The sequence below is a fragment of the Hyaena hyaena genome, unplaced genomic scaffold (assembly GCF_003009895.1).
Source record: "Hyaena hyaena isolate Hyena2069 unplaced genomic scaffold, ASM300989v1 scaffold_23, whole genome shotgun sequence".
NCBI lineage: Eukaryota > Metazoa > Chordata > Mammalia > Carnivora > Hyaenidae > Hyaena > Hyaena hyaena.
Window position 1 is genome coordinate 1,835,493 of NW_024080655.1, and position 25,224 is coordinate 1,860,716.

Genomic DNA, 25,224 nt, shown 5'->3' on the forward strand with positions numbered 1-25,224 from the left:
CTCTTCCGTGAGCTGAATGGATAGTTCTCCAAGAGCCACCTTGCCATAGAGCTTTAAGATGTGTTGGAGAAATCTTTTGCCAAAGACAACTAAGAAGGTGGAAACAACCTTTATACCAATTTGTCTTCCTGATATGATCCTTAAACACGCTAGCAATTACGTACTTGGAAGCAGAAGACCAACTGAATAGGCAGTTCATTTGTCTGGGTAAGATATAAACGTGAAAGAAATGCAGGGATGTCCTGAAGCAGCTGTGGTGGCTCGTGGAGCAGGGGCCCTGCTCCTGGCTCCTAGCACGTGTCATTCTCCCTTCAGTCCACTCTAGGGGACGGTGGGTGCATGTACCAGCAGTGAGGGGAGAGACTATACTCCCTTATACAGACAGACACCAGTAGTGAAATAGGTTCCCCTACAGATACGATTATTTTTCCAGCACTGGGGTCTATTCAAGAGAACCAGTTTCAAGTGCATGCTAAAGCTGCTGGGACTTACTATCGCCGAAAAACCTCAGTAATCCTGGGGAGCTCTGGGAGTCCGTGCAGATTGCACAGCCTCCCTCCACGCACGTTTGGAAGGCCGTGTTATCTCTTTGCAGTGGTGAAACGTGGGGCTTATGTCTTTGAGCTGTATCTTGCCTCGTGACTTGTCCTTCACAATGGAGTTCTGGGTTCATTTAAAATGTTCTGTTCTCATCTTACCTTCTCTTTCTTCTGCTACCACCTCCTCCCTCTCCCCTTCCTTCCCCCTCGATTTTCCTGTGTCAGACTGCCTCCTCCTTGTGCTCCCCACAACCCACCTGTGCTCTCACCTTCCCCCTGGCTTCAGCACGACCTGAATTTACATTGCCTTCTTCACCTTTCATGCTCTGACTTACGATTATTTCTCCCTAGGGCTCTTCTGCTGCTCCCTGGTTAATAACAATGGGCTAATTTCTCTAATGCTCCTCTGAAGGTCCCTTGCCAGGGTGTTTGCCTTTCTTTTTGAGCTGATGCAGACTGTAATCTTGTTTTTAATAGCAGTGGTGGATTAGTCACCTCAATATTAGTAGTCCAGGTCTCCTAGTGAAGGATGTTACTGGCTGGTTGATGCTGAGTTACCGTCTGTTCATTCTTTCTCTGTCTCTTTCCCTGCTCTCCCCCTGCTCTCCTCCCCATGTTGTAAACGGAGTGCTGCTTGCGGCTGCTTCTCTTCTCTTAATCTCTAGGTACTCTAGAAGGGAATGGGTGAGAATTGAAGGAATGGATCAGCCCATTTTAACCATTTTTCAAAAAGTTTATTTATTTTGAGAGAGTGTGCACGTATGTGTGAGAACAGGGGAGGGGCCAAGAGAGAGGGAGGGAGAGAATTCCAAGCAGGCTCTGTGCTGTCAGCACTGAGCCCAACAAGGGGCTCGATCTCACGAACCTCGAGATCATGACCTGAGCTGAAATCAAGAGTCAGATGGCTTTTAACTGACTGAACCACCCAGGTGCCCCTGTGTGAACCCATTTTAATTTCTCTGCCCCAATCCTTTTCCTCAGCTTTTGATAACTAGAAGGAAAGTCAGAAGCTCAAATGATCATAATTTATAGTTTTTTCAGGCATAGAGAAGCAGGTAAGTTAGATGGGGCCTGGAGTCTTCCTGACACGTAGGGTGCTGTTATGAGAAATTGCTCTGCTGGTTTCCTCGCCTGCACAGCACACCCTGCTCCTGCCTTTGCCATCCCATTTGACATCTTCAGTTCTCTCCCCATTTGCGAAGCCGGGAAGTGTTTTGGCATAATCTGCCTTGTCCCCTCCAGGTGTATAGAGTCCCCAGATCCCATCTTTTTTGATTCTTTTCCATCATCTATTGAATGAAAGGTTATCAGTTATGATATTTTTCATATGCATCCTAATTTATAACATACAAAGTATTTGTAATACATATAAATATATTAACATACATTTTATATATATTTTAAAATCTTGTTTAATTCTTTTTAAAAAGGTTTAAAAAATGTTTTTATTTCTTTTTGAGAGAGAGACAGAGACAGAGTGGGAGCAGGGGAGGGGCAGAGAAAGAGGGAGGCACAGAATCTGAAACAGGCTTCAGGCTCTGAGCTGTCGGCACAGAGCCCAGCGTGGGCCTCGAACTCACAAGCCGTGAGATCATGACTTGAGCCAAAGTCTGAGGCTTAACCAGCTGAGCCAATCTGGCGCCACTTGTTTAATTCTTATAATAATCTAATGAAGTATTTACTCCACTGAAGTTTGTTTGTTTTCTTTTCAATAAGGATACAGAGACAACCAAAATCAGACATGTCTGAGATTTGAGTATAGGAGCAAACATATTTAGTGTCTGGCTTTTATTGTCCTGCAGATTTAAAAACCTTTAAAAATGATGTAGAACCTCATTTGAGCTCTTGCTCCCTGAGCTTGCTGTGGAAGAAGACTATCTAGATTTATCTCTGGGGAGGATAGCTTTGAAGGTTGGTCAGCATCAGGTTAAATTTTCTGTTCTTTTGTGGTCTGGATTAATGACCATCTATCCAGGCAGGCATCATCTCCTGCCATTCATCTCTGTCTGTGGCCAGGATTGAGACTGCAGGGTCCCTGTGTTTATCAAATGCATAAACAGGGCATCCAGAAACCTGCTGTCAGAAGATCTGTCCTGAAGCCTTCAGCATCTGTCTTTGCATAAAGATATTCACAAGCAGGGTAAAGGTATGGCTGTCCCTGACATTGCTGTCTGCCTGCTTTTGAGCCCAGACCACGTGCTAGAATGTAGATAGGCAAATAAGCATAAGGAAAATTGCCATTTTAATTTTCACCATCCCTTTGGAACGAGAGGGAGGCTTTTATGAAGCAGTGTGGTTAAGTGCTGTGTCCCAGAAGTTGCTAAGGCCTGCACAAGAGGTGGTATATGTCTTTTGTTCCTGTTATCTTCACCCCCTTCCTCATGTTATCTGTTACTCTGAATGAATGTATAATCCCAGAATCATCCCTAGCTCATTCCTGCCCAGACTTCTTGCCTCTTTTTGTAACTGCTTTGCTTTCCAAGGCAAAGAATACCCAGAGCTGATGACAGAAGTGGAGAAGCTTCAGATTGGATCAGTCGCAAATATCTCCACCACACATCCTGGCCATAGGGGAATTATAGTACTTAAAATTGTTGCTAGCACAGAAGAGAGCAAGTTCGTCATTCATTCACCATTGTGACATTAGGCTTACTTTGGAAAAACATCTCAGTGAGAATTCTAGTCTTTCAGCCTTAAGATGAAGTCACTTTAGATCTATTACATTTGTTTTCTTCATTTTTCTAATTTATCTGGTTGTATTTGAGTTCCTTTTACCCAGAAGTCCATATTATGACAGAATAGGCAAAACTGTTTCATCGTATGACAGTCATTCCTGGGTGCCAGAGATGGATTCTGGTTCCTTAGTTTGGCATGACGTGTTCTAGTGGTACCACATACACGTGTACAGAGAGCCTCATGTGGAAAGAGCTTCTCCTTTTATGATCCCCTTACTAGACACCTTCTAGCAAGGATGTTGTTAAAAGGTCTTTTTGGTGTATGAGGTCACTGAGAGTCCTGAAGGCTGTCCCTCAGCTCTGCCATCTGATTGGGTCGGCGTAAGAAGAGTTGCTTGCTTTTAGTTCAGAATTTAATATTCTTCACCTGCTTTATTTCCCGTAACTGAAATTTAATTGAGCCATGACAAAGAAGATATGTTAGAAACCAAATAATACTATTCTTATCATCTGTCTATAGGCAGAACCCTGGCAGCTTTGTGAGACTCATATACTTGCTTCAAGTTCTTGAGGCTGGAAATTCCAGTGGAATGAAGCCTAATGCCGTTGGTAGTACTTGTTCCCGCTCTCTCTTCTGTGCCCAGAATTTCCAGGACTCTTGTGGGAGTCTGACTACTAATAACAGATACATAACTGTAGCCAAGAAAGGGAAGGGTAAATCTTTAGAGAGTGTTCTTGTCTACTTCGTTTTGAAGAGGAGTTGCTTTTGTTCCTTCCTTTAACTTACAAACCATAGACTCTTTGATATTAGAAGTAGAAGAAAAATTCTCAGGAAACACACTTTAAAGCTATTCTCTTTATAGACTGGAATCTGCTAGAACAGTCAGGAATCAGGCAGCCTGCTGTATTTGGTGAGTGGTGGTGTTGTACAGAAGTAGTTCTTAAAGGGGGATGAAATAAGGAACTGTTCTCTTCCTTTTTACCAGAGTTTTCAATAATTTCACTTACTTGAGTTTTGTAGTGGTTGATTGCTTCTTTTACAAGGTGGGTTTATTCATTTTTTTAAAAAGTTTTTATTTATTTATTTTTGAGAGAAAGTGTGAATGGGGGAGGGGCAGAGAGAGAGAGAGAGAGAGAGAGAGAGAGAGAGAATCCCAAGCAGGGCTCCACACTGTCAGCACAGAGCCCAATGTGAGGCTCAGATCCACAAACCATGAGATCGTGACCTGACCGGAAGTCGGGCCCTTAACCGACTAGCCACCCAGGCGTCCCCACAATGTAGGTTTATAAAAGAGAAAGTTATATGTATTAAAATAGGCCCTTCACTTCTAGGCCTACTTGGGAGAAAGACAAAAAAAAATGTACTGTCATAGAAACATGAAATAGCATGGAGTATTTCAGAAATTCCCTTGTTGGTAAGTTTGGCTACATTGTAAAGTACAAGCTATGTGGTAGGAGATGAGCCCTGAGACTTAGGATGGCACCAGATCTTTGGAGAGTCCCCTGTACCCTGCAAAAGAGGTAAACATTCTCCTGTAGGTGAAGGGAGCCACTGAAGAGTTTTAGGCTATGAAATAAATGGGAGCAGATTTTTACTTAATAACTTCTGAGACAGCCTGTAATGAGGCAGCACTAAGATACAGAGCAGTGTTTGATGAAGGGAAGAGGGTATTTGCAGAGATGGGAAGAGGCTCCATGGGTTTCAGCTGGGTGGGAAGACTGCACAGGACTTAGATGAAGTGATATGGTGAAGGATGAGGGCAGGGTAGGAGATAGGGTGGAATCTAGGCGATTCAAAGGGAGGAGCTTAAGCAAGAGCCCAGAGACAAAAGATTTACAGGGTTTATTCAGGGGACCCTAAATGAATCTGTGGCTAGAGCTATGCTTGTAATGTGAGAGAGAAGATCAGAAAGGCCTGAACTGAGGGCCTGGAATGCCTGGCTGAAAAGTTTAGATTTTGTTATTATTTTCCTTAATGTTTATTTCTTTTAGAAAGGGAGAGAGAGCGAGTTCAGGGGATGGGCAGAGAGAGAAGGGGACAGAGAATCTGAAGTGGGCTCTGTGCTCACAGCAGAGGGCCTGGTGTGGGACTTGAACTCACAGACCTTGAGACCATGACCTGAACTGAAGTCAGACACTTAACCAACTGAGCCATCCAGGTGCCCATGGATTGTATTTTTTATCTGGGGGAAGTTATTGTTGAAGCTGTATTTGAGGCAGCTAACTTGGACAGCATTGGTTGGGGTGACCTAAAGTGGCAAGTGTATGGATGCAGGAAAACCAGTTAGGAAGCAGTGGGCGAAATAGAGGAGAGAACATACGAGGACTGAATGTTAAGTATTGGATGTAAGAGGCCTGGTGTTTTCTAAGAGTGGGGGCCTGTTTGTGAATGTTCCTGGGAAATGAGCTGCGAAAGCTCAGCTGTCTCACTTCCTACTTCTCCAAATGAAATGTTGCCTGAGTCCTTTTTGACTCCTACTTGAACCAGTTTTGAACTAAATTGATAAAACAGCAAGTGACTCCTAGAGCAGCTGTGGTGGGACCCAGGATCAGTCGTCATCAGTCGTCAGTGCCCACTTCCCCTTAGCCTGGCTTCTAGTTTAGGCTGAGTCAGATTGGGCAAGTCCCTTTCCCACCTAGGCCTCAGTGTCTGATCTGTAAAATCCGAGTGGACAGTTTCTGAAGTTTACTGCTAAAGCACTCAGATCTTTTTTGAAGCTGACTACCTTAGATGAGCCTACCTTGTGTTCAGCGAAGGCAGAATAATGAAAAGTCTCAGAGAAGTGGGGAGACTTCCTGGTGATCAGGAATAAGAGATCTGGTACCTGGAGCACCCCAACACATTTCTAAAATATATGCCTACCTAAATTCTAGCTTTCCTTGAGGATTTTGAGCCTATTGCTTAGAAGTATAGACTATTAGTCGGCAACTTTAGAATTAGCATTCTATCTGGGCAAGTAAAATACGTAATAATATTCATTTTGAGGAATGGTAGAAGGGAAGAAAAGGGAATATGTGTGGATTATGCTTGGGTATAGAATGGGAAAGCACAGAAGGAAAGAATTAAACAGCCAGGAGGGAGCCGGGGGAAGGAGGGCATAACCACTTAGAGATACAGATTTGTTTTTTAATGTAAAATGTACAGTAGGAATATGGAATGTGTGCAGATGAAATGAAAGATAGAATAAGGGAGGGGAGAAATTTGTAAATGGTAATTATCTGTTACATTACTTTTCCTTAGGGAAAAGTTAAAGCTCTGTAGTTCCAAGAGGCCCATGCTCTTAGTGGTCCCCTGTGGACGATACCCACAGGACCTGAGCCTTCCTCCCAGAAATCTAAACCCTTACACGTGTGCCCAGTCCTTGGCAGTAGAGATGGGCCTCGTTTTCTTACCGAGCACCCGGCCGGGTAAGGAAAGGACTTGTGCCGTCCAGGGACGGGAATACCAGCCAGGCTTCTGTTGTCTGGAAATTGAATAAAAACAGAAGAGCCAAGGGAGACACTTATTTTTTTAATAGTCTAATTTTCAGCAAAGTCAACTGTATATTGTCAAGAGGACAATGGCCTTTTGAGCTTTTTGCTGCAAGAACCTCATTTATAAAGGCCCGAGTCAGAGCCATTTGTCATGAGGAGGAATGACAAGCTGACTGTCTGGTCAGGACTCAGCCAGCAGTCTGTAGGTGTATTTTTCATTCCTTTAAATTATAGCCTCTCTCTGAGGCAATTAATCGCAGGCATTTAGCAAGAGTCGCTGCTGTGTTTTTCTCTCTTGTTCCAGAGATGCATTTTCTTGTCTTTGGCATTTGTCTTGGATGCCTTATTGTTTGAAGGGTGTTGTTGGTTTTTTTTCCTTATAAAATCTTTTACAAGAAAATTTTATTCCCTCCACCCCTTCTCCTTCCCAAATACCCCTCTGAGAGTTAATCAGAGATGTACAGAGTTCAACAGCTGGGAAAGCCATTAATAACTCCACCAGCTTCTGTCCTGCTGGCTTAAAGGCACCTTCTGACTAATGAAGTTGATGAGGATTTCTCTTGGTGTTTCCCTCAAAAGCATTCTGGTGACAAACAGTCCTCCTGTGAGGGAGGAGCAGAATCAGCATATTTGCATACTCGGTTCCTTGTGGCCGGCCGATCGATCGATCGATCGATCTATCTATCTGTCTATCTTTAAAAGCCCCCTTGGGAAGGGCATAGGCTGTGTTATGTTAGGCTCCAGTATGTAGCACCACACCGTCCACCATTCCTAAGGTAGACCGTCTCTCTGGGTCTGCCTTCACCCGCTGCTCATTCAGCAGACCTCCTTCAGTCCGCTCGCGCGCAGTCTCTGCCTCACTCGTGCTGCCTCCTTCAGCTCGTGCAGGCTTGCCTCTTGTTGATCCTGTATCAGCACTGAAGTGAGTGGCAGAGTCTATGTGGTTTCCTCAGTGCAACATTATTTTAAGTACTTTTAAGCCCTTTGCACTTTTCTTGGAACTCTCCCTCTTCCCTTCTTCTGTTTCACATCCCCGCTGCGGGTAGGCTGTGTGCTGAAATGTGTTTCCTCAGCCGAAGTCCTTATTTCTGAATCCTCCCTTCTTCCCAGACTACAGAATGTGGAGTCATTGGTTGCTCTCTTCACCTCTATTTTACCGGGAGCTGTGCCTTTAGTTGGGGATTTCTGTGGCCAGTGCTAGTGCCCAGGGCCTTTTTCCCTCTTCTTGCCTCACTTGAGCATTCTGGCCTTTGCCACCTTACCCATTCCTGTTTTCAGGATTTTTCCTGGAGCGGTTTTTAAGCTGTTTTTCTCCTAGTGAGGCTGTTTTCGCCTAGATGTCCTTTGCTGTTTTCTCCCATAGGCAGCACCTCAACTGTGTGTTCACGTCTCAGTTTTCCAGTCGTTCTGAGCCCCATGGTGTTATTTCTCTCCTTCCTTGTTAGAATTCTCAGTGCTTTTAATTTGAAGTCTTCTCTACATTTTATTGAGATGCCATTTAGCTCCTGCTTGTGCATTATTAGTCAAGATGTTAAGCTGAGGACCAGCAGATGCATCTCCACTCAACATTGATTCTTTTATGCTGCCGAATGTGGCCATCAGTCTGAGACTTTGTATCTGAGCCAGCTGATCTCATTCACTTTTTCCTTTATATCCTCCAGTGATCTCTAAATACTATAAAGCCATGATCTCTGGCCGTGTTTTGTGTCCCACTCCCCCTTTTTCAAATGGAAGGAGAAACTGAATCAGAAAGTTGGTTGGTTGTAGGTGTTTGAAAAGAGCCTTGTGAATTATGTCAAAGGAGCCCAGAAATTTCCCCAGCCCTGGTGTGTTTGTTCATTTTTCTTTCTTTCTTTCTTTCTTTCTTTCTTTCTTTCTTTCTTTCTTTCTTTCTTTCTTTTTTTTTGTTTTATTTATTTCTGAGAGAGAGAGACCACGTGAACAGGGGAGAGTCAGAGTGAGAGGAAGATACAGAGTCCGAAGCAGGCTCCAGGCTCTGAGCTAGCTGTCAGCACAGAGCCCGACATGGGGCTCGAACCCACGAACTGTGAGATCATGACCTGAGCCGAAGTCGGACGCTTAACCGACTGAACCACCCAGGCGCCCCTGTTTGTTCATTTTTCTAAACTGTCTTCTCGTGTCCTTTCACCAAGCTCTGTGCCATCTTTGAGCACTGGCAACTGCTGATCAGTAGTACAATCTAGCACGCTGGCTTCTCCTTCCCTGCTCTACAGCCCAGCTAACGTTTGTGGTCCGGAGGGAGAGGCATCTAGGACCTTACGGGAAGCCAGTTGTGAGCTCCACAGTGTGATTCTGGGAAGGCCAGCTCTCTCTCCTTGCGACAGAATAAGTATTTGCAGTTATCCCACGGTGCTTCTTTCTACAGCTTGTGTTTTTAACCTTTTTGAGGCTTAGGACCCTTTTTTTTCTTTAGGGCTCTTTTTAACTTCAAAATGTTTGCTAACTTTTCTCATGATAATTAGCTGTACTTTTAGTGCCCATTGAGAAGTAAAATATGCTGTTATGAAAAGCTATCATAAATTCATTTGTATTTTTAAGTCAGTTGGTACTTTGATCAAAACTTGAAGCTGCATCTGTTTGAGAACTAATAATATGCTTAATTTGAGAACTAACTTGTTTGAGATTCATCTGTTCCTTGTGTACATGTGGCTACCAAAATCATATAACAATTGGGTTATATGGGCTCCCCAGAGCTGTGATCTACTGCTCAGGAACTCCTGATTTCATTGTTCTTTTTAATAACCTTTAAATATGGGCTTTTCTCTCTCTCCTCCTTCCCTTGCCTCTCCCTGCATCTGTAGAGTTTCAAGTCAAGGGGATATGATATGTTAAGGAAAACAATAGTATGCCTTCTCTTTTGGGAAAATAAAGACCAAGTACTGACCTTTAATGGATCAGCTTCCAATATCCCTGATTTTGATTTCTCTGTTAATGCTCAGCATCCAGTCTCACCAAGATTTAAAAACCTTCCTAGGCTTTCATTTCTGGCTTGTAAAGCTCCCAGTGGTCCATTTGAAAGCCAAAGTATTGTCCTAACTTTGGTTCCAGAGCCAGTTTGAAAGTGATCTCATTAAGTTGAAGACAATCCAAAGGGAGAATTCAGAAAAAAATACCAAATCAAGCTTTCAGAGGTTCATTTATTTTGTGGAGTTGGTTAAGCAGCTAATTAACTGCTCTGTCCAGCCAGTGCCCTTTGGCTTATTCTTCCTTTGATGCATTGGAAACTTAAGCCACGTGAAGTCCCTGTCTTTCCTTTTCTTGTAGCAGGCAACGAAGTATAGGGGAAAGAGCAAGGGCTTCAGAATCAGATAGATATTCCTTGAATCCTGCCTCAGCCACTTACTTGTTGTGTGACCTTGGGCATTTGCCTCTCTGGTCCTTAGTTTCCATATCTATAAAACAAAGCTAACAATAATACCTCGTGGGGTAGTTCGAAGGATTAAACAGGATAACACATTTAATACATATTTAATAAATAGTAGGCATTTAATATTATCTACTATTGTTATTATCTTAATTGTTTAATATTATCTACTATTAATATTAGTAATATTGGTTATTACTGTTGTTTTAACAGACCATAAAGAAAAACACCTAGACTTTTTTCTTTTTACTCAAATGCTTGGGATTACATTGTCTAATACTCATCATCATTGCCAATTTCGCAGTCTCTAAAAGAAGGGACTGCTTTGTCTTTGTCTTTTTGTTGTGTTGTTTTTCTTTCACCTTTCATAAGTGACTTTTCCACACCAAAGGCCTAAACAGATTCATTTAGAGATAACCATTTGCTGAATGAACTCAATGGGACGATTTTACTTCCTTTAAGATCCCCCAAAGCCAACGTTACTGTATCTTTTAATCTAGAAAATGTGTATACGTTTCCATTCCAGATCCCTTTAGAGGATCTAAACTTGGCTTCAGTTTCAGATCAGAGATCACATTAGAAAATGCTTATAAATCTTATGGTTGGGGCACTCCAGAAATGTATATATTAAAATATTTTTTAATGTTTATTTATTTTTGAGAGAGAGAGAGAGAGAATGCACAAACAGCGGAGGGGCAGAGAGAGAGGGAGACACAGAATCTGAAGCAGGCTCCAGGCTCTGAGCTGTCAGCACAGAGCCGGATGTGGCCCACAGAACTGCGAGATCATGACCTGAGCTGAAGTCACACGCTCAACTGACTGAGCCACCCAGGCTCCCTCTGAATTGTAGTATATTAATGTGTCATCCAAATTAGTAAGGACCCAGATGACTAATTTCTCTGGGATCTTCACCTGAGTGTAGGAATTTAGTTTAGGGGATATTTGTCTTTTAGTGTTGGCTGGGTCTTCTTTAATGAGTCTCTTATATGTAGTCTTTTTGTTTTCTCCAGGGACAATGGTGACAGATCCAGGCACCGAGCTCCACGCAATGCCCGGATGTCTGCACCTTCACTTGGGCGCTTTGTCCCAAGGTAAGTACTGGGTAGTTAGCCTTTGTGAGAGAGCCTTTATGAGAGCCTTGGATTTCATTTTTAAACCTACTTTCTGGGCTTTGGATTCCATATCTGAAATTATTTCCTAGTGAGCCTATAATCCATCCCTGCCACCTAATGACTTGACAGGAGATGACTGGCGCAATGAAAAGAGATGGACAAGTGGCATTGGGAGATCCTATTCAAGATTAGGAGCCTTGCAAAGCTTCAGAAGAAAGATCAGGAAGGAGATACAAATCTGCAGAAGGATAAATCTCAGCACTTTTTACTCTGTGCTGGGCTTTTGTGGATTCCTAGGTTTAGTGACCCCTTAGCTTTGATTGTGGGGTGGGTGGATGGTATATCTCCTTTGTTTCATGGTAGTCTTTTGTAGGCTTTTCACATGCGGTTCCTTCTTATAGGCGTTTCTTGCTGCCTGAGTACTTGCCTTACGCGGGGATTTTTCACGAACGCGGACAGCCTGGCTTGGCCACTCACTCTTCTGTTAACAGAGTCCTGGCAGGTAAGGAAATGTTTCTTTGAATTTTGAAAAGTTGAAGGGGCAGGGAGCCAGCTAAAGCTGTCCCTTCCTTTTCTTCTGTTGACGTGATGGCCTCTTGGCATCTGGCTCAAAACTGTTTTGAGGTCTTGTACCAGGTTCCTTACTTCAATGCAGGAAACTAGAATGGAGCAAAGCTGTGTTTATCTTGTACATTCCCACTTCCCTCAAACTTTTTCTTTCTTTCTTTCTTTCTTTTTTTTCCAAAAAATTGTTTAAAGTATTTATTTTTTTTATTTTATTTTTTTAAGTATGTTATAGTTCTATTTTCAGTATAACAAACCACTCCAAACATAGTCATACATAATAGCGGTTCTCAAAATGTGGTTGCCAGACTACAGATGGACCCCCAGACACTTTCAGACAGTCTGTGGGGTCAAGACTATTGTTAACATAGTTTTTTTTTTAACTTTCTCATTTTTTACCTTTTCATCATGTTGACATTTATATTGATATAAAAGCAATGGTGGGTAAACGTGCTGGCACCTTAGCAGAAATCAAAGCAGTGGCAGCAAGTGCCACCAACATTGTATTCCTCACTGCCAAATACTCATGAGAAAGAAAAAAATCCAGTTTTCCTTAAGAATGTCCTTGAGGTAACAGAAAAATTTGGAAAATATAATCCGGGGACCATGATGTTGGCTGCTTCTCAACATTTACAAACCTTTCTGCTATGACCAATAACTATTAGTGCATGAAGCTTGATGCTAGATAATAAAATAGACCAACATTTGAAAAATACGTACAATGTAGTGAACTAGTTCCCATATGGGTAACTCATGATGGCACAAGGTCGCGCATGGGCAAAATATCCATTCAAATCACAAGAAAAATCAACGGACTTTAATGTAACAGAATAGGAAGAGTTCACTGACAGAACTTCGTACTCCACCGTGGCCTAACTTCAGCAACGATTCTGTTAGGTCAGTTCGGTCAGAATCCCGCTTACCCCTGATCTTTCCTCTTAATAATTTTCCATCCACCGACCCCTATCCTGTTCCTCGGCTGTAAGTTCCCACTTGCCCTGCTTCTGCATTCAATTTTTTGCTGTAAGGTGTTTGTATGAAATATATATAGAAACTTTGGGTTCAGTGAGATACATAATTGGAAAAGAGGAGTATTTTCCGATAATTTGGGGTATTTGATACTTCATCAAAACTCAACATTTTTAGTTTCTTAAAAATTAGTTGCACGTGGAGTATAAAGTATTTATTTCTTAATCCAGCAATTAGATTCTGGCTATGCTTTTAATTGAATGATAAAGGTGTCTTGTTCATGTTTTGGTTGGTGAGATACTCATGAACCGGATCCTGTGATTTAATTAGGAGCTTAATGCATACCTCTTCAACCCTTCACTCATCTGCCAGCAGATGGAATTTCCAGGCACTGTGGAATCTTACAGGGAAGGAGGAGAAGAGACCCATAGAGCTGTCTTAGAAATCTCAGTAACAGAAAATGGGCTGGACAAGCCCAGCTGAGGCAGTTTTATGGTGGCTGAATAGCTTGGTGACCAATGTTTGTGGGCTAAGATACACAGTGTGACCAGGCTCTTAGACATGTATGTGCTCCAGCTTCTGGGTAGCATCTAGAGAAGGAAATAAAGCAAAATTCTGGTTTTTCCTGACAAAGGTTATTTCCCCATCATGCTCTTTCCTCCCTTTCCCTGCCACTCACCTCCACTGTCAATTTCTATATTGGTGTATATGAAGGCATAAAAGGTATAAAAATAAATCCACATTTTTGTGTGTTTTTAATACGCATCTATTAAAAATTTCTTAAAAGACATTATGTTTTGGAAAATCTGGTCCATTGTGGTGTTTAAAGGTAGGAAGGGATCTGCATGAGCAGTGGCACTGTCAGCCAAGAGAATGTGATTTCTAACCAAGCTACTGTGACAGCCAGAAGACTGTGGGATCTGGCCTCCTCCCCTAGGCAGGACTGTCCTTGACCCCAGTGTCAAGGCCTAGAAATCCCCCAAACCTCAGTTGTTTTCTTTGCTAGACACCGGGACTTTGTAAGCCCACCTTGCTGGGGGAGCAGACTGCAGCATGATCTCCTGACAGCCTCCTCTGAGAACCTCTGGCCCTCGGTGGTAAAAGACCCCATGCCTCTCTGCCTCTCCATGCTTGGTGTTTCTGTGTGGCTTGGCTCATGGCACATGGAAGCTCCTCACTGGCAGATAATCACTTGCTGCCAGGCACTACTACGGAGCTCTTCTCCACCCTTTGTTCCAGACAAGTGCCTCCACCACCCCACACAGTACCTCCTGCTCCTCGCCTGCTGCAAAATCTATTTCCTTGGCATTTAGCTTTTCTTGGGAACAGCTGTATGGTTTTTTTTCTTTTGATTTAAGAATTCTACCTACATTTCCTGTTTCCTACTTTATGCCTAGAGGTCTGACCCCCATATGGCTCACTTTCACTTATGAATACTTTTGGCTATTGGGGTTGTGTTCCAGCAGGCAGTTGTTTAGAGATATAAAACCTACTGAGAAAAGTTCTCTAACAAAGGATGCAGAGTATCTCAAGGGGAAGAAAATCTACATTCTCAAGAATCTCACTCAATTTAGGTTAGCAGATGGTTTCCATTCATAATTAACTAGTTTCTTCTGTTTTCTCAAGATACATGTTACAGAGTACCTATTGGTCTTTTCTTATTTATTTATTTATTTTTAAATTTACTTCTGAGAGAGAGAGAGAGAGAGAGAGAGTGTGAGTGTGAGCAGGGGAGGGTCAGAGAGAGAGGGAGATACAGAATCTGAAATAGGCTCCAGCCTCTGAGCTAGCCGTCAGCACAGAACCTTATGGGGGGCTCGAACCCACGAACTGTGAGATCATGACCTGAGCCGAAGTTGGACACTTAACCGACTGAGCCACCCAGGCGCTCCCATTGGTCTTTTCTTAAAAGCCCTCATCATTTGTAGATACAGGTTTCCTCTGCTATTCAGAAGTAGAGTGCTCCTGGGGTGCCTGGGTGGCTCAGTCAGTTTAGCATCTGACTCTTGATTTCGGCCCAGGTCATGCATGATCTCCAGGCCCATGAGATTGAACCCCACATCAAGCTCAGTGTGGAATGTGGAACCTGCTTGGGATTCTCTCTCTCACTCCCTCTCTTCTCTCTGCCCCTCTCTTGCTCATGCTCGCTCATGTATTCTCTCTGTCAAAATACATAAACTTAAAAAAAATTAAAAAGACAAAACAAAAAAATGGAGCGTTTCTACAAATCCTTTCACAAGCCGAAATGGCGCAAAGCAAAGGAGCAATTACCATTAATTTATATGGAAAAATATTTTTAAAAATTGTTTTAGTGTGCCCAGACCCTGAAAGTAACCTCTTTTAGGCTTTTCTCATACTTTAGGACACATCTTGCTAACGGATGCAAAAAATAAATTGAGATAAAGCACAAATATGCTCACAGACACAGTTCAAAGCTATGGCAGCTTGATGCCCAGGGTGCATGCTGCTTCTGTCTAAAAAACAAACGCTGAATGCTATTTTCACTTTTTGCCTTTTTTCGTAAAAGTGAAAATCCTCTTTGGATTTTCTTCAGTTAGTGAAAACAAATATGATTGTAAGTCTTTTGTAAAAGTGAAGTGGTGTAACACAAACTTTGAGGAAATGGGGGTACCTGTAATTTGGATGTCCCTCCAGATTCTGTTGACAGCTGTATTACTTTTATTCTTCCCTTGAGAACATTTCAATAATAATAATAATAACAACAACCCCCAAAAGCCTTTCATTTATTGAGCACTTGCTGTATAGTAGGGAGTATTTTAAGTGCTTTATTAGTTATATTTCATTTTGTTCTTTCAGTAATCCTGAGGTAGGTGCTATTACCTGATTAACAGAGGACGAAACTAAAGCCCAGACGACTAACTGGCCCGGAGTGATACCGCTAGAAGTTGGGGAGCCAGAACAGAACCAGCCAGTGGGACTCCAGAGCCTCTTAGTCTGCTTCCTGACAGTTATTCTAAAGGACAAAGTGTCAAAATACCATTCTTCTTCAAGGACCTTAATCTAGAAGTTGTTATCCAGGGTTTTTCTTTCTTACTTTAATTCTTCTGTTTTAAGTAGTTTCTAGACAGAGCCTTTTATGACCTGGCAGTGCTTGCTGAGGAAAATCATTATGTACTGGCCCTTTCTCTGAGCCTCCTTGCCCTCCTGGACACAGATGTTTTGCTTTTTATTAAACTTACTGCGATCTTGTAATAGAGCTCCTGGAATAATGGATTTTGGAGTAAAAGACTAAATTGGGCTCTTAGCAGTAAGCACTGCTAGTTTTCCTGGAAAGGCAGTTTCATTTATGTGATTGGAATGCAGTTGTGGTGGTCTCAACACAATTATATTCAACAGGTATTTGTTCTGTAGCTATGTGCCAGGTATGGTTCTAGGCTGCCAGAGTGAATAAAAGGCATGGTTACTGTGCTTCTGTAGCTCAAAGTCTACCATCCCTCAGTCTTGCTGTTTGGTTCTTAGCTCTGAACATAAAGCCAAACCCTTTGAAAGGTGACTGCCTTTTTGCAGGGGTGAAGCATATACACACCTGCAGTTTTAGGAGGCGTGACCAGTACTGTGGTGACAAATGAGTCTCCAGTGGATGGTAGCCAAAGCCATTCAGAGTCATCAACAAAAATGGATTTGCAGAAAATTAAGATCCATTCTGCCCACTTCCTCCCACATGAGTCTGAGAGTGATAAGAGAAAACAGAAACTACTATAGAAAAGTGTTTTGATTATTAATTTTCATCTCTTTATCTTGGTGCCCTCCCTCAATTCTGTAGGTTCCTGGTGGCCTCCAGTCACCCATTAATCCACGGCTTGCCCCTTCTTTAGCAGCACAAATTCTGAACCTGTACTTAAAGAGATAGAAGTGAATTTAAAGCTACTGCAGCTCTACCAGGTTTATTTTTTGAGAAACACAGAAGTTTGGGGAGCTCCCTCTGCTGACTTTTTAGTAATAACAGCTACTGATAATAAAGAAGGGCATGAAGTTAATGACTGCCTACTGTGTGCTACATGCTGCCCTAAGTGCTTTCCCATGTATGGCCTCCTATAAAACATTGTGGCAATGCTGTTAAGTAGATGGTGCATTTCCATTGTGCGGGGACGAAAACTGACATTCAGAGAAGTTAGATCACTTGCCCAATATAACACAGTGAGAGGCAGACCCAGAAATTTAAACCAGGTCTCTTTGCCTGACTCATAATCTTCTTCTGTGCCATGTTTTGCCTGAGTTCAAGTAGGGAGTTACTGCCAAAAGGTTCATAAGCTTACAATATTTTTCTGCATGTTTGAGGCCTTATAAAAGTGAAATGTGGAGTTCTGGCTTTTGACATCTTCCTGGTAATTACTGGAAGAACAAAAAACTTCTGAGGGATAGGGACCTGGATAATGTAGGGTATTAGTTATATGTCCTGCCTAATCTTTTTCACTTTCATCCTAATGATCATCTGTTCCCAGTAGCTGTGGGCCTGATGTACTTAATTTAGTGTTTTGATTAAAATCAATGGGAAATGTCAGGATTTTCTTGCTCCTTGCCACAGGTCAGCGGGACCTGGTCAGGTGTCCTGGGCTAGAGATAGAGATGGCTTTGTGCCCAGTCATCCAAATTTTTCTTTTATGATTTCTTCTTTGACCCATTAGACGTTTAGGAGTGGGTGCTTCAATTTTCACATATTTGTGAATTTCCCAGATTTCCTTCCGTTGATTTCTTATTTAATGTCACTGGGGTATAGGATTTCTGTGGTCTTAAATTTATTGAAACTTGTTTTATGGCTTAGTACATGGTCTGTCCTGGAGAATGTTACATGTGTGCTTGACAAGAATGTGTGTTCTGTTGTTGTTGTGTGGATTGTGCTATAGATGCCAAGATCTACTTGGTTGATGGTGTTGTTCAAGTTTTGTATATCCTTGCTGATTTTCAGTCTAGTTGGCCTATCCTTTGTTAAAGAAATTTCCAGTTATTATTGCTGAGTTGTGTAGTTCTTCCTTCAGTTTTGTCACGTTATACCTCATATATTTGAGACCTTGTTGTTAGGTACATATATTTTTATAGTTGTTATGCCTTCCTATGAATTTATTCTTTTATTATGTAAAATATCCCTCTATCTTTAGTAATATTGTCTTTGAATCTAACTTTTCCTCTATTAGTATACATCTCTAGCTCTTTGATGGCTGTTGATTATGTGATATATTTTTTCCATTCTTTTAACTTTCAATATGTATCTTTGAATCTAAAAATCTAAAGTATGTCTCTTATAGAAAGCATATACAGTTGACCTTTGAACAGTGCATGACCCCGTGTAATTGAAAATCTGTGTAAAACTTTGACACCCCCAAACTTAGCTACTAATAGCCTATTGTTGACTGGAAGCCTTACCAATAACATAAACAGTTGATTAACACATTATTTTGTGTATTGTATACATTATATATTGTGTTCTTATAATGAAATGAGCCAGAGAAAAGACAATGTTAAGAAAATCATAGGGAAGAAAAATATATTTTTTATTATTGGTTTTTGTTTTTCATTGTTTAGTTATTTGAGAGAGAGAGAGACAGAGACAGAAACACAGCATGAGCAGGGGAGGGGCAGAGAGAGAGGGAGACACAGAATCCAAGCAGGCTCTAGGCTCTGAGCTGTCAACTCAGAGCCTGACGTGGGGCTTGAATTCGTGAACCGTGAGATCATGACCTGAGTTAAATTGACCACTTAACCTACTGAGCCATCCAGGCACCCCAGAAAAAAATACATTTATAGTTCTGTATTGTATTTATCCAAAAAATCCATATCTAAGTAGACCCATGCTTGTTCAAGCTTTATTAAGGGCTATCATAATATACTTGAACACAAATTCAAGCTTATATTGTTGGTTTTTGGTTTTTATCCAGCCTGACAAAATCTGCCTTTGATTGGATTGTTTAGTTCATTCACATTTAATGTTGATATTGTTGGATTTTTATGTGCCATTTAGCTATTTTCTGTATTTCTGTTGTCTTTTTTGTTCTTCTGTTTCTCCTTTGCTGACTTTTTTTATATTAAGTGGATATCTTCTAATGTACCATGTTAATCTCTTAACTGATTTTTATTTTTTTTCTCTTTTGATGGGTTTGATTTTATTTAAGATTACACATATAAGTGAGATCATACAGTATTTGCCTTTCTCTGTCTGATTTATTTCATTTAGCAGAATGCCCTCAAGGCTATTGATATTGTTGCAGATGGCAGGATTTCCTTCCTTTTTATGGCTGAAAAATATTATATATACCATACTTTCTTTTCTTTTTTCTTTTCTTTTCTTTTCTTTTTTTTTTTTTTTACAAATAGTTTATTGTCAAGTTGGTTTCCATATAACACCCAGTGCTCATCCCCACAAGTGCCCTCCTCCATGCCCATCTCCCCCCTCCCCCCCCACATCCATCAGTCCTCAGTTTGTTTCTCAGTATTCAAGAGTCTCTCATGGTTTGCCTCTCTCCCTTTCCCCCACCATTTCCTCCCTTCTTCTCCCCCATGGTCCTCCATTAAGTTCCTCCTAATCCTCCTATATGTGCAAACATATATTTGTCCTTCTTTGCCTGACTTATTTCGCTAAGCATCACACCCTCAAGGTCCATGTGTTGCTACACATGGCCAGATTTCATTGTTTCTCATTGCCATGTAGTATTCCATGGTATAGATAAACCATATCTTCTTGATCCATTCGTCCATTGATGGGACACTTAGGCTCTTTCCATGTTTTAGCTATTGTGGAGAGTGCTGCTATGAACATTGGGGTACATGTGCTCCTGTGCATCAGCATTTCTGTATCCCTTGGGTAAATTCCTAGCAGTGCTATTGCTGGGTCATAGGGGAGTTCTATTGTTATTTTCCTGAGGAACCTCCACACTGTTTTCCAGAGGGGCTGCACCAGTTTACATTCCCACCAACAGTGTAGGAGGGTGCCCGTTTCTCCACATCCTCGCCAGCATCTAGAGTTCTCTGATTTGCTCATTTTAGCCACTCTGACTGGCGTGAGGTGGTATCTCAGTGTGGTTTTGATTTGTATTTCCCTGATGAGGAGGGATGCTGAGCATCGTTTCATGTGTCTGTTGGCCATCTTGATGTCCTCTTTGGAGAAGTGTCTGTTCATATATTCTGCCCGTTTCTTCACTGGGTTGTTTGTTTTTCGGGTGTGGAGTTTGGTGAGTTCCTTATAGATTATGGATATTAACCCTTTATCTGATATGTCATTTGCGACTAACTTTTCCCATTCCGTTGGTTGCCTCTTAACTGATTTTTAAACTGTCTTTTGTCAGAATCTTTTTCAGACTTATACAGACTTAGTTCTGGTAAGATACAGAAACTTTGCTACACTATAGCTCTATTCCCTTCTCTTTCCTTTGTGCTATTGTTGTTATGTATATTACATCTATATATATTACAAACCCAGCAATGCAGTTGCTTTATATAATCTCATGTCCCAGGCATCCTTCTGTTTATTGCCTGTTGTGGGTTAGACAGAGCTACCTCTTTTGTAAGACTTTACGTTTCTTTTTCTTGTTAACTTCCTTTTTGTTTGTCTTTTGCCTCTCTTGTCTCTATTAAAAACACTTTTCCTCTCTCTTAGATGTTCCCCATTTCCCTGGTACCATAAAGAATTACTTGTAGAAGGCCTGTCTGGTCTAGTTTTGGCCATGAAGGTGAGCATCTGAGGCCTTGGGCTTGCTGACTTTTAGGAATTAGCTTGGCTTCTCAACCTAATTTCATAGCACTCTAATGTAACAAATTGCCTAATTACTATATAGTAGATCTTTACGTAAACTGATAAATCTGGGAATGATGAACAGTAGCAAGTGCATTTACAGGCCATCATAATATACCTAAATGAATATGAACAGAAATGTTTAATAGTTCTGGTGTTGGACCCTTTATCTCCATGTCCTGTAGCTCTCTGGTACCTAGTAGCCAGGCAGATAAAGCGAGTGACACATTCCAGCTCAACATCAATTAAGATGGCTGTTTATAAACCCCAGATAAATGGACAATTAGTAGTGGTGGTAGTAGCTAGGGCTCCTTTAATAATTAACCCAATTACCTTTCATTCAGCTCCAGTGATGAAAGCGAAGGCCATAAGGGGTTGGCTTGGTTGCCTGGGAAACAGAGAAGTAAATGCAGCAGCCCTTCAGAGAACCCAGCCTTCCCAGATGCCTTACAGGACCCAGGACTTTTACTTACTTGGTGTCCACCAGTCCCTGGAGTGTCTGGGTCCATTTTACCCCAGCCTTTCACTGCACCTCCTTAAGACCACTAGTGAAAAGTATGCTTTTTGAGACCCTGGATCTTAGTTTCTAAGCTGAATTGCCTATGCTACTTCAGGCTTTTCTGGAGGAAAATATTGGGCTTTGTCAATGAACTTTTCTGTCCCTTTTATAGTCCCTGACTAAGTTTTTCTGTGCCTCTGTCTCTCCTCCAGGAAATTTCCTCTTGATCATTCCCCACTAATGCTTTACACCTATGCCCTTCCTGTACTGTCATTTTGAAGTGTGCGCAGCACTTTCCAAATGCTTAGCATTTTCTAGGGCACTTTGGTTCTTATGAACAAATTCAATGGTTCTGCCCTTAGGGAGTTTACAGTCTAGCCAGGGAGTGGCCTGATTTTCTATTTGTTTAGGCCCTGTTACTTAAGAAAAAGAAATTTTTTTTTAATTCCCCTGGGGCTTTAACTGCCAATCCTGATTAGCTAAGGAGGACCAGCTCAAACCTGGCTTGGACCAAGGATTTATGTCTTTTGGTCCAGTTTGAAGAACTTCTCAATGTGTCCCCATTTTTCTTTTGAATAGGTCTGTGAGGACGAGTAAGTGGAGTTTGGGAAGGACAGCTGCCAGTTACAGTATATAGTCTGCTTGGGAGGCAAAATGTTTAAGGGTTTGGATTACAGAGCCAGACTGTCTAGGGTCAGATATTCATTCTGCTGCTTCTAGCAGCATTAATTCGGTTAATTTATTTTACCTTTTTGGGGCCTCAGTTTCTTGATCTGTAAAATGGGCCTAAGAATAGTACCTCACTTACAGGATTGTTTCAAGGATTAAATGAGTTAAATGAGCAAAATTAAATGAAGGAGACACTTAGAATCGCATTTTTTGGCACACAATAAGCATTCAGTAGATTCTAGCTGTTATAATTATGATTTTTATTAAATTTTGGAGACCAGTATGAGTTAGAGCTGTGCCAGTCTCCTCACTGATTATAAACTTGCTCATTTCCCACTGTTCTGTCTTCTCCCAAATGATGCTCTTCCTGAGTCCCAAGCAGAGCTTTTCCTCCTTTTGCTGTGGTCAGTGAGTTGAAAACACTGTGGACCTTTTGTTTTGTGGCACCAACAGAGATGGTAACCTGAGAGTCCTTGTGTTGATAATTTGGCAGTCTAGTGTGTCACCTATTGCTGGTAGTCATGTCACCTAAGCAGGGAAGAATAGAAGAGTTTGCATATGACCAACTGTTTCCTGTCCCTGAGTTGTGTTAATAAAATAAGCATCTACTCAGCAGACCAAGTGTTTGCCTCTGTGCAACATGGGATTCTCAAAAGTGTACTTTCTGGACCCAATAGCATCAATACCTGGGAACGTCTTACAAATGCATATTCTTAGGCCCTATCCAGAAATTCTGGTTGTAGGGCCCAGGAATTTGTGTTTTAAAGAGATTTCTCAGTGCTCTTGGTGTACTTTAAAAGTTGAGAACTCACCGAGGTAGGAACAGATACAGAGACAGAGGCATGGGAAGAGATGAGGTGGTAATACCAGGAACCCAACATCCATTAGTGCTGGTGAGCCCCTGTTGTAATACTTTTCTTCATGTGGAGCTGTTAATAATGGAGAAGAATGAATGAATTCACAGTTACCTAAAGAGTGCTCAGCTGGTGTACCAGCCATTTTGATTCAATAAGCATTTATTGAGCTTCTGTTGTTTACACGGTACAGTATTAGGTATCCAGGTATCCAGATGAACACAACATGATCTCTGCCCTCCAAAGCATACCATCTACTAAGTTGGTATTATGCTATAAATGCTAAATAGAAGTATAAACAAAAGGCTGGCTGTGAGAGCTCAGCACCTTACAGTAGTTCTGCAGCAGAAAGAAGGACTTGACCTATAACCTCTTTTCCAACATCTTAACTAATTTCCCACCTGTTCCTCTTTCTCCTCCCAAAGAGAGAAATGCTAGTATCAGCATATCTGGATTGAGATCCCACTGTTTACTTGCACTTTAAGTTCTCTGTACTCTGAGGCTTCCCTAGACCTAGAGTGATCTCAGAGTTTATTAAGACCCATGATTGTGTGTACCTCTTAGAAATACTACTCATTTCAAGGGCACCTGAGTGGCTCAGTCGGTTAAGTGGCTGACTTCAGCTCAGGTCATGATCTCATAATTCATGAGTTTGAGCCCCGCATCAGGCTCTGTGCTGACAGCTCAGAGTCTGGAGCCTGCCTCAGATTCTGTGTTTTTGTCTCTCTTTGCCCCTCTCTTGCTCATGCTCTGTCTCTCTCTCTGTCAAAAAATAAATTAAAAGCATTAAAAAATATTAAGAAGTAATACTCATTTTGAAGGTTTCTCCTGAAGATGGACTCTAATCCTAAGCATTCACTGTAATGCCAGAACCTTTATTTCTCTCTTCTTAGGTTATGATTGGTTTTGCTTTGACATATTTTGCAACCCCTCAAAACAAATGGTACAATATAGAAATCTACAGAGGAGATGTGAGGAAAGAAAAAGCTAAATATGAGGTCAGTGGTCACTGACCATATTTTCTTATGGATGCAGCAGCCAGACAGTCTCCACTTTATTCAAGATTAGAGATTTTCTACTATGCCTGGAAAGCCTTGGAACAATCCTTCTGCTGTCCCATCTACTCCATCAGTTTTACCCACATGATCAATATAAATGCTGGAAGCTAAAAAGCCATGCTAACCTTCCACCTCCTCCTTTTTAAAGCTCTGAGTTCGCATTAGCTTTTCTTTCTCTTTTTATGAGCTCAAGCAGCCTCATTTATTCCAAACTGGCTGGAAATGCCATGGGAGCTGGCAGACAGCACCTCTCACCCTCTTTACCAAAGTAGAGCCAACCTGTGGGTGTTAATTTCCTTTCTTTAACAACTGCTGATCCACAAGGCCAACTCTTCCCCAGGGTCCTTGTGCCACTCAGCTGGAACCCAAGAGCAAGCATGGATATCTTGATATAAGGCATGACGTAGAAAGAGGCAGCTGCAGATGGGTGACAACGGACGTTTTGGAGTGTTGAGACTCCCTGGAGGTGTTTTTCTTGGCTAGGAGTTAATTTTCACCCCGGAGCCAGATAGTTATCCTATAACCACAGTTTTTCATTATTACAGGGCTACTGAAGTGAGTCCCTTGGTTTGTTCAAAGCCCATCTCATTACAGCTATATGTGCCATGCAAAAGGGACCCAGCTTCACTCCTGTTGTCTTGGACTCTGGGACTATATTCTTTGGGAATGCCTGCCTGGCAATAAACTCATGATTTTTACTCTGTGGCGTATGGCTGGTGAAGCACAAGCCAAAAGCATTTTCTCATAAGCATAGAATTTAACTGGTCTAGGCTACAGAGGAATAGACGGAAAGGTGGACAGAATGTAGAAGGTCAAAGTTCCCAGTGGGAACAGGGTACTGTTGAGGAAAGTGAGGTGTACTTTAAGCATATGAGGAAAGTATATCCTTTGTTTTCATAAATAAATCTGGCCAGTAAGGTAAATTTTCTCTGGAATCTGCCATATTACCAATGGCTGCTTTTGGTAATGCCTGCTAGTTTTTCAATAGCAAGATTCTACAGCAGTCTTTTATTTTGAGAGAGAGAGAGAAGAGAAGAGAGGAGAGGAGAGCAAATGGGGGAGGGTCAGAGAAAGAGAATCTGAAGAAGTCTCCATGCTCAGTACAGAGCCCCACCTTGGGAGTGATCGTGTGACTGTGAAATCATGACCTGAACCGAAATCAAAAGTCAGGGAGATTCAACCAACTGAGCCACCCAGGCGCCCTTGCCTTTGTGATTCCAACTGAGCCACCCAGGTACCCCCAACAACAATCTTTTTATTATAGTTTCCGTTGGACTAGTAACATAAATGAAAGGAATAACATGGAAATACTCACAGTCACTCCTGCCTATTAGAGTGAAGTTTCACCTGGGCACATAGCTCAGAGACTGAGCTAGTTCGTTAGCAGCACTTAAAATTATCCAACATTACCATGCATGCTGAACTGGCAAAAGGGGTTGTGGAAAGAAAGAACATGGTAAGTCAAGCTTATATTTGACCATGAGCTAGTGTTAGATCACACTTGCAAATAAATGTAATGGCCCTGGAATATGGTGCTTCAAATGTGCTTTTTTTTTTTTTTTTTTTTTTCCCCTGGGGAATTCTACCAGACATTTATTTTTTTTTTTTTCAAAAATATCTATGAAGTTGGGTTCTACTTCATTTTTTTTTTTTTTACAAATAGTTTATTGTCAAATTAGTTT

General features: G+C 41.7%; 1 protein-coding gene across 7 annotated transcripts in view; it reads left to right on the top strand.

The window, feature by feature from the left end:
* Window positions 1–25,224, top strand: part of AMBRA1 (autophagy and beclin 1 regulator 1) — a 181,265-nt gene that overhangs the window by 75,366 nt on the left and 80,675 nt on the right. For all 7 annotated transcript variants that reach the window (XM_039226730.1, XM_039226731.1, XM_039226733.1 and 4 more), the window contains 2 exons: window positions 11,084–11,164; window positions 11,587–11,687. In XM_039226730.1, coding sequence (XP_039082661.1) covers window positions 11,084–11,164; window positions 11,587–11,687 — 182 coding nt within the window. The remainder of the gene's footprint in view (window positions 1–11,083; window positions 11,165–11,586; window positions 11,688–25,224) is intronic.